The following is a 13,532-nucleotide window of genomic DNA, read 5'->3' as shown; positions in this document are numbered from 1 at the left end:
AGCCCTATCCACTCATTCCCATCCTGACAACCCACCACGACGCCTCAACCGACGATGGCCTCGGGACCTCCTTGATCCCTAATCATATAAACTGAGTGCCAGCAATGGCTGGCTCCTCAAAGCATGTGTCCTACCGGTGCAGTGCTGGCATTAGTGCTAGTGTTGTGCTGTGTGATATTTCATGCATGTGTACATATTTGTATAGTATACAATTCTGTATAGGTAACAAATAAATAAATTAAAAAAAAAAAAAAAAATTAGGAATTGTTCGTTCCATTTTGAATGTACTGGCACCGTTCGTAACAGAAGTAGCCGAACACCTTATTTATAGCAATATATGTGTTGTCGATTTTGCGGTGGGCGTGAAGGTGGTCCCCAAGCCCACTCATATTCAATTTTAATCCCTTTTATTAAATTTTCAAGCCAAGAATACTCACTTTAAAAAAAAATTACGAAAGATGCAATTACTGCGAGAAGTGATAGGCTCAACGCTACAGACGTGCGCACGTATGTACGTACATGTGCGAATTTGAGCTTATATAAATCAAATCAAATCCAATCCAATTTTTGAACTTCACCTTCCCCCCACACAAAAAATCTCCTAGCAGTTAGCACATAGAGCACCCGTTTTTAGTTCTTTCATTAGAAAACCCTTCATCAAACGCCTGATTCCATGCTCACACATGATCATATCTTGGGTACCAGGACACAGGGGAATTTTAGGTAACGAAAAAGCTTATGAGGATCTGAGGATCTGCAAAAATAAGGCCCTGAATATATGTTTGAGATATCAAAAAAGGCAAAAGGATAACTCTAGTGGTCCTAGATTCAGTAAATTTATGTTAGAAACAACCCTCACCAGGACTGGCAAACTCACTGCTAGAGTTAGAGAAGGCTAAACTCAGAAGTGATAGGACTGGTCACTGGCATCTATAAAACATCTTCATATGTTGATGATTACATATGTAGATTATGCAATGAAAAGAAAGAAACAGCCACGCATATCAACTTCGAAAACGAACAGCTCAAAAGAGATACAAAAAAATCCATGGAAAGGAAACGACACTCAATGACCTAGCACACCTTAAAAGAAGATATAATCCAAATACTGACCTAAGGAACTAGGATAGTGCAAAAAGGCAAAAGGATGAAGTGCTTGGGGAATTTATTTCTAGTTTCCTATCGTCATCTACCAATATTCCCTGCAGCATGAGTAATAAATGACCAACTATGAAATCATAAAAAGTATTAGAAAATAATGTTTAAAAACTAAACATCCTAAAACTAAAAGGAGTATGTCCTAATAAAAGTAAAGCTAGAATTAACAAGTGTTTATTGCAGATTGTAAATATTTTTTTGGAAGTTAATTTGACAATTGTTTAAATTTTCTTCAAAGCCATTATATTTAGTGGTCTATTGACCGTAATACATCTTTCAATTACTTAATTTTTTTTTGAGCCCTGAAGAGGATCTCAATAAAGATCGAAACGTTGGCACGATAAAGAAAATGTTTTTCTGAAACCTACATCACACCAGACCGCATCTCACGATTTTTTTTTTTTTTTTGTACGCTTTTGGTTGAAAGGAATAAGTTTCGAGATTCGAATTGAAAAATGGCAAAAAGAGGGAAAATTCGAAAGGTTGTAGGTTGAGATGGGGAGTTGGTGCCCGAGTGGATCGAAGTCACGATAGCTCAAGTGGTAGAGCAGCGGCGTATTTAGCCGAAGGTCGTGGGTTCGAATCCCGCTCGTGACACTAACTTTTTCATTTCAACCACTACCTTACATAAAAGATTAATTTTTTTAATGCCTTGTAATAACAACAATGGACATTTCATGCGATACAATCCACTTTATAGTTTGATTCTTGCATAGTGAATCCTCACTTTTAGCTTTCAAAACTCAAAAATTGCTTGCTTGTCAAATTTAATATTTTCAAGCTGAAATGTATACAGATGGTTGGCAAGGTAAAATCTAATTAATTTAAATAATGTCTTCTTAGTATTGGTACATGTTATTGACTTTTTGTTGTACAAGCTACACTATAAAAAAAACCGGAATCAAATCCCCTCGCTCTTGTGTGGAGCCCACTTTCTCCAGTTCCAGTGCGCTCTTTTGAGTTATATTCCCAATAACGTTCGATATATTATGACCATTGAGACTATTTCTTAGAGGTTCAAAGGGCACAGATGGTGTGGTCATTGTTAACCGTTGTTATAAAGGGGCGGAAGACAATTCCCGGTCTTGCCGAAGTTTATGACAAATACACACTTTCCTCTGCGGCGTCTGGATACAATCAAATAAGCTTAACCTCTCCATCCCACCGTCAAATCGTAGCCAGTATGATAAAATAATTAACATTTACTTTCATCAGATTTCGTGGCCCGAATGACCAACATTTTTCAATTAATTAATCTTTATGTAAGGTATTGGTCGAGATAAAAATGAAAAATGGCAAAAAGGAGGGAAAATTCGAAAGGTTGGGTTGAGATGGGAAGTTAGTGTCCGAGTGGATCGAAGTCACGATAGCTCAAGTGGTAGAGCGGCGTATTTAGCCGAAATTCGTGGGTTCGAATCCCGCTCGTGACACTCACTTTTTATCTCGACTCTTACCTTACACAAAGATTAATTAATTAACATTTACAATGAATGCCTTATCTTGAATGTCTTATAAGACACGGAATATTCAAATGAATAAAACACTTTATGAAATAACAACAGGTCACTTCTACACTGTTCCAGAAAAAAGTGGCGCACTTTGAAATTTTGATTTCTTTTTTAATTTGGTTTTGCCACATTTTTGTTTTACATTGGATCTTATGTTGATCCTCGTCTATCGAAAAGTCGCGAGATTGACTCCCCTCAGCTCGCTATACATTAACTTTTCATCTCTACATCTTTTCATAATTTAGTCTACTATAAAAACTAATAATTCAATTGGTAAAATAAAACACCGATAGATATCCCCTATAGTGCCGGTATATTGCAGACTAGAACCCTAAACATTGTCTTCCAAAAAGCATTTTGCAGATGGGGAATCTGGATGAAAAGTTTTTAAATCTAGAAAACTTCGAATTTCCGTTGAAGATGCTTTTAATACTGATGTGATAAATCACCACAATAGTCATTACTGATCAATCATTAAAACAGGCGAGGTTGATCACCAACGCGGTCGGGAAATGAATAGTCGTAAAATTTTGGTAAAGTTTCATAAAATATGATAGCTAAAACTTAAGTTTTTCCGGCATAAACCATAAGCCAACCAATTCTCATACAAGCATTTTTCCTTGCAATTGTATTAAATTTATGTTTAAGTGACTGCGAAATGAAACTTTTTCATAGCCTTATTTATTTTTCTAAAAATGTAATTACTTCACTGCGATAACATGTGTTAGAAACTTAATCGTGTTAAGTTAATTTAAAGCCTATAACAGTTATGCGTTATGCTTATTAAATTGTCAAATATGAAATTCTATTAAACATATATTGGAGTGAATGTAAAATCAAACATTTTCAATGTGTTATTCCTTTTTTGAAAAATATAATAATTACTACCTGTCATAAAAATCTAATAATTACTACGTGTATTAGAAATTTAAGCGTGTTAAGTTAATTTTAAGGTTACAACCATAATTTCATTATTTTTTATATATATACATATATTTTTTAATTGTTTGATCATGCCAGAGGAAATGTTGCGCGATATATGCGTTTTCGATCCTAAATTCTTTTTTAAGTTACTTTACATCCTGAATTACGAATTATTCAAATACCGTTCATCCCAGTTTCAATCCTTCCTCGAATCCATATCTACCCTAGATAACCTCCTATTGCTAACAACTGAGAAAGTCACGAAACACCATTTGTGGGCCTGTTGGTACTAGATATTCCATAACAAACACCCAAAATTCAAAGTTCACGCTAATAAATACATTCGCTCAAAATTAAGCTTATTATTTCAAACAACTTATGAAATGGCTCCCTATATGCGACCATATACGTTTATCTGCTTTAAGTATCGAATTGAATGTTGAATATAACCTAAAATATTTATATATGGCCAATTCTCCCCTACATATCTTCAATGAACAACCTAAACGGCAAGGCGTTTTTCACCTTGACGCCCTACCTTCAGTCTTGCTAATAAATACATTCACACAAACTGGTGAGGTTGATCGTCTACGTGGTCGGTCAATTTATAGTGTACAGTTTTAATTGTGAATGGTAAAGTTTCATAAAATATGATTGCCGCAATTTATGGTTTTCCGGTATAAACCACCAATTGCCATACAAGCATTTTTCCTTGAAATTATGTTAAAATTATGTTGAAGTGGATGTGAAACATTTTCAAAGCCTTATTTCTTTTTCGAAAATATTATAATTACTTTGCTTCGATAACGTGTATTAGGAACCAAAGCGCGTTATTTAATTTTAAAAAACCTACAACGAAATTTTAATATTTTTATGTATATCTTTAATGGCCTTATGATAAGGCATATGGTAAGTATAGCTGAGATATATATGAGTTTTCGTTCAAAACGCTTTACCTTTTAACTGGTTGTCTAGTGAGCGGAACAAGTAAAAATCGGAAAGCGCAAGATCTGGAGAGTATGGAGCGGTTATTGTTCCTGTTCTACAACTTGAGGATAGCGCTGAATATTTATTTATATTTTATAGACTCATGATTTTTTTTATGGGCTTATGTTTTATATATTAGCCAGAGAACGGTACTTACGCTTATGCGCTTATATGTGGGAAGGAAAGTGTGATGGTGGGACTCGAACCAACGAAGTGAGGTTACAGTCGGTACGAGCCGAAAATCTAACAAGATAACCACTGGGCTACAGCGGTCCTCCAACCAAAAGTATTGATATACAATTTTCAGGCAATATAAAAAAAATTAATAAACCTGTGGTTAAAAAATTTCAAAAATGTATACACCCTGCATATGCCAATTTTTTTTTCTCCAATATAAAATCGAGTTTAGCCGAAATGTAGCAGCGTCCTATTGAAACAAACCTCTAATGAAACTTTTATGTGTTTTTTCATGCCACGTAATGACACCGCTCCTGCTGTTCTTGCCTTTATTTTTATGTTCTTTTCCCGCTCTTTTTCAATAATCACGCCTAAATTATGTATAAAGAATAAGACATTTTTTATAGCGCTGTGTTAATTGTTAATTAAGGAGTTAATTTCACTGTTAGAAATAGCTATTAGATTCAATTTTGATTTTCCTAAATATGGAAGGTTATTCATTTATTCTTTTTTAGGGTTCAACCGATTCAAATAGTAATATAGAAAACGTCTGGAAAAATAAAAACGGGTTTTCATGTTGTGGCTCCTTTATGAATCATAATAACCTTAAATTTACCGCTTATTAAATGAAAAGTTTTGTAGTCTCGACTGAAAAATAAATTTAGAAAATAAATAGCCATAATGTTCAGTATCTTGTTTTTCCGTTTTTTTTTTTTTTTATTAATTTCTTTTATTTTAGGAGACAGCTTTATAATTTTAATTATATTGAAATAGTCACGTTTGAAAGTTATTTTTTATTATTCTTAGCAGTCTGATTTATAGTCGTTTCATTGCGCCTCCCGAGAAATCTGGTGATCCTAGATGCCTGCTGAAATACGAAAAAATTACGCATAAGCAATTGTCTCACGTCTCCTCCGGCTAATACGCACGATCACAATGTAAATTTAATATAATGTCAAGGAAATTGTGTGACAATTTACGAAACTTAACTCTGGTCGGTGCTGTATACCGGAAAACCGTAAGTTTTGGCAATTATATTTTATGCAACTTAATCCAAATTCTCCTCGGTACATTTAGCGATTAGATGATCAACCTCACCTGTTTGAACGATTGATCAGTAATGACTATTGTGGCGATTTAATGATCCATCAATATTAAAAGTTATTGTCAAGTACCGTTCTCTGGCTAATATATAAAACATAAGTCCATAAAAAAAATTCTACGTTGTCCTCTCGAACAATCAATCTATTTAAACAATCTATACTCTCCAGACCTTCCCCGTTCCGCTTTCTAGACAACCAATTAAAAGGTAAAGAATTTTGGGTGAAAACAAATATATCTCCAACGTCTTCTCTGGGTAATATGCATGATTAAAAAATATCTGTACAACACACACTACTCATTCAGGCTAATAAATATATTTACTCTCGACACACACTTGGGACACAAAAAAATCGGTACTATATAGAGTAAAGAATTCCTATTTCTATAGGGGACCCAGATATTCGCTGTCGTGCATAAGACAAATTCTCTACCTACGCGCTCTTTATATAGAGCCAAGGAATTGCACCATTCACTTAAGTGGGACACATCGAGCAACTTTTCTCTATATGCCGGACCCATACACGGGCTTTGGCCCAAAAGTGCCCAGATAGCTGACAACAGAAGAAATAAAAGATATTTAAGTAATACAACTCTGTCAGGGAACATCCCTTTCCTCTTATATAAAAAAAGTAAAATCCTTGGCCGGATTATTTTTACAATGTGCACTACTGCCATTCCTACTGCCTTAACACAGTTATCTCCACGTTTGCCAACAACATGGCAAGACTTTCTTTTTATTCCAGCCCATATGTTGTAAGCTCCTATCTGCAAAGTCACCTCATCCTATGGTACGGCAAATGGAGAATCTAAATGAACGTAAGCAAATGTGACCAAGCACAATTCTCATATCGGGTGGCCTAACTTCTCGCTCTCTATATGGAGCCCATTCCGTGGAGGGACACATCAAACAACCAAGACTGACACATACTCAGGCTTTGTCTCAAAAGTGTCCTTATGTCAACCTCGCATGGCCTATTCTTAATCGGGTGATGGAGACACTTCTTCTACCAGTCAAATCCTCCGAGGGCCAAATATCGACAGTGCTGTTGGTCCTAGGGAGCTTCTAAGGTGATCAGGCGTACCGACGTTGCCACCATTATGTTAATTATGTTGTTTTAATGCATTTTTAGCCTAAACTAAATTAAGTCTAAACCAAAAACAGTTCTTTTTTAATATATACATATTTTTTTAAGATAAGGTAGACGCGTACAATTTTTAACCAGACGGCCAAATCGGGTCTTTTTTATTCTAGGGGCGTTGAAACTGTTCATTCTCCCCCCCCTGACAAGCAATATAGAAATACAATGGGTTAAATCCGGTAATTCCGTTTGTATCTTCTCAGATTTTTTGAAAAAACACCCTCAGCCTTCAACCACAGCATTCCAATAATTTATTCGCTCTATTTTCGCCAGCTAGATGTCCTAGGAATAAAATCAACCCAAAAAAAACAAGCCCATGCGATTTTAAGACTGTTATTTCATCCAGATTTTCTTCCAGTCCAAAGACAACACGACTCTTCGCGTTTGTCCAAATGTAAAACCAGCCAATACGGAATGCCCCAAAAGGTACCCAGAATCTTCCTCCAGTATAAGAAAATCATTAAGTTCTGGATGGCTCCGAGACGTACTGGTAACATCTTTCTATCCAGTACGGTCCATTTTAAACACAACCCGATTACTTCTTGTTTAAAGTAACATTTAGTTTTTAACCTTCAAAAAAAGGAGACGGGTAAAGATTCGTGATTTAAAAAGAGGTGAAAACATTTTCTCCATGGAAAAGACAGATGAAAAATCATCGGTATAAAAATTATATAGTTTTAATTGATGTTTCAGGATTATTTCGTACATGGATAATATAAAAATATAGTTTTTTTTGTCTATCCCAAAACAGGTTTAATTTTTTAGTAATTTTTTCATTTAAAAAATGCTCTCTTGCAACTATCGACGCTAGTAGAACTCAAGATTGATTATTGATATTAGGTGCGTTTCATGTTTTTTTTTTCTGCATACTGTATATTTCAACGATAATTACGAAAGGCGTGTGATTGTAAAGGGTTGGTACCCACCTGTACGTTCGACGTAGGTATATGCACTGAGGGGGAGGATCCAGCCAGACACCCTTATATAACAACATTCCCCGCCACCCTCTAGCATCCCCACCACGATCCTCTTACACAACCGACCCCCTTGTCTAATTACCTTCCACCAATAACTAAACACGTGGTTCTACCCTCTTACGATCCTTTAAGATTTCATCCCCCTTGGAAGAAAAAAAAACTCGTCTTCATTGGAGGTGTAATTCGGTTGGGTGGCGTAAACACAAAACATAAACGTATAAATATTTCACATTTGACCAGCTGAAAATTTAACACAAATAAAAAGTTATGTTATTTAATCCATTAACTTCTGTTCAGCATGCCCAACTGTTACAAAATTGTTGGATAAACAAGGTCTATTTGGATGAGAGAGTTTTTCTATGGGCCATTAGAGATTCTCAGAAGTGAAGTTATCCAATTGAAAAACGTTTCAATCAATTGAATAGCATGTAATTGAATAAAAACTCATCCGTAACCGATTAAGGGATATATTATAATGTTTTGAACATTTTATAACACTTTACTGAGCTGTGAATTTAGAAAGCTTTCATTTTTCCTTGGAGGAGTATGATCAATGTTTAAGTTATAGACAAAATATTTCTTAGCTTAATTTAGGCTTTAATTTAGCGATAGTTACAAAAATTCTTTACATTCTTTGACTAAAATGTTGAATTTAACTTAACATATTTTTATAGGCCATTTTTTACTCTATATCTCTTTGATAAAGAGGCTTAGTTATAATTAAAGAATTACTGCAGGTACATCTACAAAATTAGGCCTTTCTTCGCCTATCTTCCAATTTAGGCGTTCCACAAGTGATTAAACAGTCAATTAAAATACACGTTCACACTTTTAAAACGTTTTCATAATCTACGCTTGGCGGGACCCAAGAGCTCTAGAAATTATGCTGAAACCCCATCCCTACAGCTGCGCAAAAATTATGTACAACTTAACCTGCAAGGTGTTTTTCCCCTTGACGCCCTTCCTTCATTCAAGCCAATAAATACTTTCACTACGCAGTAAAAATCATGCATTCACTACACTAAGTTAACCTAATTCAACGAAGGATCTTTGGGTACTCGATATTCCACAGAGACCTTGCTCATTCACACAGTACCACTCACGCAAATAAATACACTTACACAATAGTGTATGGTATGGTAATAAGGAGGATTTGTGTTCCCCAGGCACTGCAGACTTCTGGCTTATTGTACCTTCACTGTTCCTTAGTTCGGTGCAATAGTCTCAATCCTTCTTCTTAGAAGTGTCAGGCCAATGACTGTCGCTGCTACAATTTCATTTCCCTAGATTTTTTCGTATGTTAGGTTAAATCTCCATTGAGCTGTTGCTTCGCATTTGGAGATGATATGGATGGCTGTTTCCTCCTCTTCATTGCATAATCTGCAGATGGTATCGTTGTGTATATGAGGTTTCCTCAGATGCCAGTGACCAGTTTGTATTCCTATCACTTCTCTGAGTTTAGCCCTTTCCAATTGCAGGAGTGATTTTGCCAGTTTTGGTGAAGGTTGTTTCATCAAATGTTTACTGTGTCTAACGCCACTAAAGTTTATCCAGTTCTCCTTTTGTTTTGTTTTGATCCATTCTGCGATGGAGGATTCTATATTTGTTTTTGATATCCCAAGTAGGTTTAGGGCCTATGTATGATCTTGCAGATCCGCGTCTGGCCAGTCTGTCTGTTTTCTCGTCACCCAAATTTCCTCTGTGCCTTGGCACCCAAGTTTGTTGTGTTTCCCCGGGTTTTGGAGATTTTGATGTATTCACTGGTTAATTTTGAGGTGATTTTTTTACATGCTAACACACAATAGTGTAGTCACTAGGGTTTTTTTTTTATATTACACTAGTGACTATCCCCTATCACACTGCAAATAAATAAAAAACTAAATGACCTAGACTACTTTGGTGTGTTTTTTCTATATATTTCATCACAAATAGAGCCAAGCATGGTATAACTTTCACGCCAAACAATACATTCACATAAGTAAAATTCACGCATTCACTAACTAATTAACCTAATTGTTTTGGCAGGTTTGTCAGAAGTCGGTATTCCACAGACCGTGCCCACACACGCTAAACCACTCACGCAAATAAATATATTCATTCAATCGTGTAGTCACTAGAGTTTTTAAATTTTCAGTACTACTTTTCCTTCAACCTCTGAGCACTAACTTTAGTGATGAGCTGTCGACAAACCCCTTAAAATCATATGTCCAGAAAGTGACAGGTTATATGTTCTGTCTCGTTACCCGCCCTCCAGCCTTGGAAGACGGTTTTTCCTATTGCTCCATCGTACAACCTATTCGCCTTGAATCATCTCCTTCAACGGAACATAAAAGTTATTTTTCTGTAGGTTTCTAGGCACTCCGATATAATATGAAATGCATTCGACGTCAAGACTTCCAAGGAAGCCAATGAAAAGGAGTTACAATGGCATAAGTGGGAAGGTCGGACAACAAACAACAATCGAGGAAAAAAAGACCTACGATATAAACTGGGCAGGCTATTTGATGGTTCTCACAGAATGGGAACTCGGACATGAGGGATCTGGATGATGGCACATACATCCACGTCCAGGAAAAAGAAGATACGGTCAGCCTATCTGCCGCCACCTCCCTGGTTCTCCGCCCTGCCTGGCTGGCCTGGTACTCAGGTATGCCTGTGGCTTCATCTTCTCTGCTTGCAAGGGTCTGGGCTTTCAAGAAAGTCTCAAAACAGCCATGACACTTGTTGCTTCTTGCCTTTAAAATAAGTTCATATTGTATAATTGCACAAATTAGAAAAAAAATAGGTGCGAGCAATGGCAAGAAGCATGGGTCGAGATAAATAACAACAAACTAAGGGAAATAAAGCTAAATATTGCACACTGGAAGTCTTCTTGCCGGGCGACAAAACACAAGGACGTGTCTGAGAATAGAGCACTGTAGGCACACTCAAGGATATCTAATGGCTAGAGAATCTCCCCCCTCATTGTGAAACCTGTAGGGTAGTCACAGTGAAGCATGTAATCAAAGACCATGTTAAATATGTCCAGGCTAAAAGACAACACCTCCTGGCCAGCCAATTATCGGAATTCATGAGGACAATTCCTAGAATATAGACAGTCTGCATTCTTACGAACCACTAAATTATTGCACAAAATCTAGATCACTCTAGCCAGCTGGATATGGGGTGTATTGAGCATCTTGTGGGGGACACGCACCTCTCTCGGAGCCTCGGGTCTGCACGGACCCCAGATTTGGAGGGGTGAGGGCAGTGTCATGCACACCCATCAGATTATCTGCCCAAAAACTATTAAGTACAAATGCATAAATTTTTGGAGTTAAAATCCGAGAGGTGCGTTGCGTCGTCTGAACTCGCCTCCTTAACTGTTCCAGGAGTTTGTCAGCCACCCTCTCATAAAGTTTATGAGATTATGAGTGTTAACGTATAATATAACCGGTAGAGGTTGATCGCCTTTTTATTTCCTAAAAAAAAATATTTTCTACAAACCATTTCGTCTAATTAAACTAAATAAATAAACTTCATATAGTAAGTATATGAAAACATTTCAACACATTAATTTTTTAGGTATTTTTCAGATTAACTAAATTTACAAAAAAAAACCATAAAGAAGAAAAAAGCTGTGTTATATTTTTCTGCTAAATTATTATCTATATTATATAATATGTAAATATTTAAAATGGAATTTTTTTAAAATGTGCAATAAATTATTAAAATTCTTTTTAAGTAATGCTTATATTTACGCAATAAATTTAACTAAAACGGCTGCGAATGATATAGAGAAACGCTAGAGAAATTGTCTCTTTAATTTAAAAATATGTATCGGATCGCAAATAGGACATGAATTTTTAACCTAATTTGGATGAAAATAATATTCTGATATACGTTTCGAATTTCTGATATATTAGGTACGATCTATAGTAAACTAAGCCCTCGCCCACGCGTCCCCTTTAGATTCAAAATAACAAAGGGATGAATGAGACATAAATATAAAAATACCATAGAACAGAGAGACCTTTTATACAAACAGACATCCGTAAAATGTCCCTCGGAAAACCTTATTTTATTATACATTTACGATATCGGACCATCTACAATCTATATTTGTTGCTGTGATTATAAAACGGCTGCCTTCGGGAATTTTGAATCGTGGCATTTCTTGTAATAACAAGAGAATCTAAGCGAAGTTTTTTTTCTCCCATTATATTTCGTGGTCCGATTGACCAAATAACTTCTTTCAATTAATTAATCTTTATGTAAGACGTTAGTTGAAATGAAACAGTTAGTGTCACGAGCGAGATTCGAACCCACGACCTTCGGCTAAATACGCCGCTGCTCAACCACTTGAGCTATCGCGACTTCGATCCACTCGGACACTAACTTCCCATCTCAACCTACCTTTCGAATTTTCCCTCCTTTTTGCCATTTTTCAATTCGAATCCCCCTCGTGACTCTAACTTTCATTTCATTTTCATTTCAACCAAAACCGTACATAAAAAGATTAAGTAATTGAAGTAAGTATTTCGGTCAATAGACCACTAAATATAATGGCTTTGAAGAAAATTTAAAAAATTTCCAAATTACTTCCAGAAAAATATTTACAATCTGCAATAAACACTTGTTAATTCCAGCTTCACTTTTCTTAGTCATTCTCCTTTTAGTTTTAGTTTTCAACATTATGTTCTAATACTTTTTATGATTTTAGTTGGTCATTCTTTTGCTCATGTTGCATGATATATTGATAGATGATGAAAGGAAACTATGAATAAGTGTATAATAAGTGTTTCGATTATACCTTCTTTTAAGGAGTACTAGGTCATTGAGTGTCGTTCCTTTCCCTGGATTTTCTTTGTATCTCCGGTTATGTCTCCTTTCATCAGATTTCGTGGTGCGATTGACCTTTCACTTCAACACCTTTCAATTAATTAATCTTTATGTAAGGTATTGGTCCAGATAAAAATGAAAATGGCAAAAAAGAGGGAAAATTCGAAAGGTAGGTTGAGATGGGAAGTTGGTGCCCGATTGGATCGAAGTCGCTATAGCTCAAGTGGTAGAGCAGCGGCGTATTTAGCTGAAGGTCGTGGGTTCGAATCCCACTCGTGATACTAATTTTTTCATTTCAACCAATACCATACATAAAGATGTTTTTCTGTTCGCTAAACCTTCAGTGCAGTTGTGTAATGTTGTTTAGTATTTGTACTCCGTCATGAACTGGCAAATCGGTGTCTTTTCTTTTCATTTGAACCTGTAAAACAAATACAATCGTAAACGGAACAATTGGCATGAGCGGTGAGCCTCCTATAGAAAATATAAATAATGACTTCATTTGTTCAAATTTTTTTATCACTAAGTAGGCCATCACGCGAGGTTTCAGTCAACTAGGAGGATTCTATGGGATGAGAGTTGAACTGAGCAGATGGCCCAAGGCATTGGGATGTGTGGAAAGGGATTGATGGATTTTTTTCTACTTCCGGAACAAAGGGAATATTAAGATCTCGGTGTTGGGTGAGGTTTGATACCTAAAAAGGAGGTGATCTGTGTGATGTAGGTTTCAGAAAAAC

At 36.0% G+C, this 13,532-nt stretch overlaps 1 protein-coding gene across 1 annotated transcript in view; it reads right to left on the bottom strand.

Annotated features, from left to right (window-relative positions):
- LOC106672668 (allatostatins) overlaps positions 1–8,027 on the bottom strand; it is a 135,291-nt gene extending 127,264 nt beyond the window's left edge. The window contains exon 1 of the mRNA XM_014404269.2: positions 7,924–8,027. Coding sequence (XP_014259755.1) covers positions 7,924–7,991 — 68 coding nt within the window. The 5' untranslated portion in view covers positions 7,992–8,027. The remainder of the gene's footprint in view (positions 1–7,923) is intronic.
- Positions 8,028–13,532: the final 5,505 nt, after the last annotated feature.

This window comes from Cimex lectularius, unplaced genomic scaffold (assembly GCF_000648675.2).
Source record: "Cimex lectularius strain Harlan isolate CLEC.00 unplaced genomic scaffold, Clec_2.1 scaffold61, whole genome shotgun sequence".
NCBI classification, from domain to species: Eukaryota; Metazoa; Arthropoda; class Insecta; order Hemiptera; family Cimicidae; genus Cimex; species Cimex lectularius.
The sequence above is the reverse complement of the archived record's forward strand: the minus strand, read 5'-3'. Positions and strand labels throughout refer to the sequence as shown.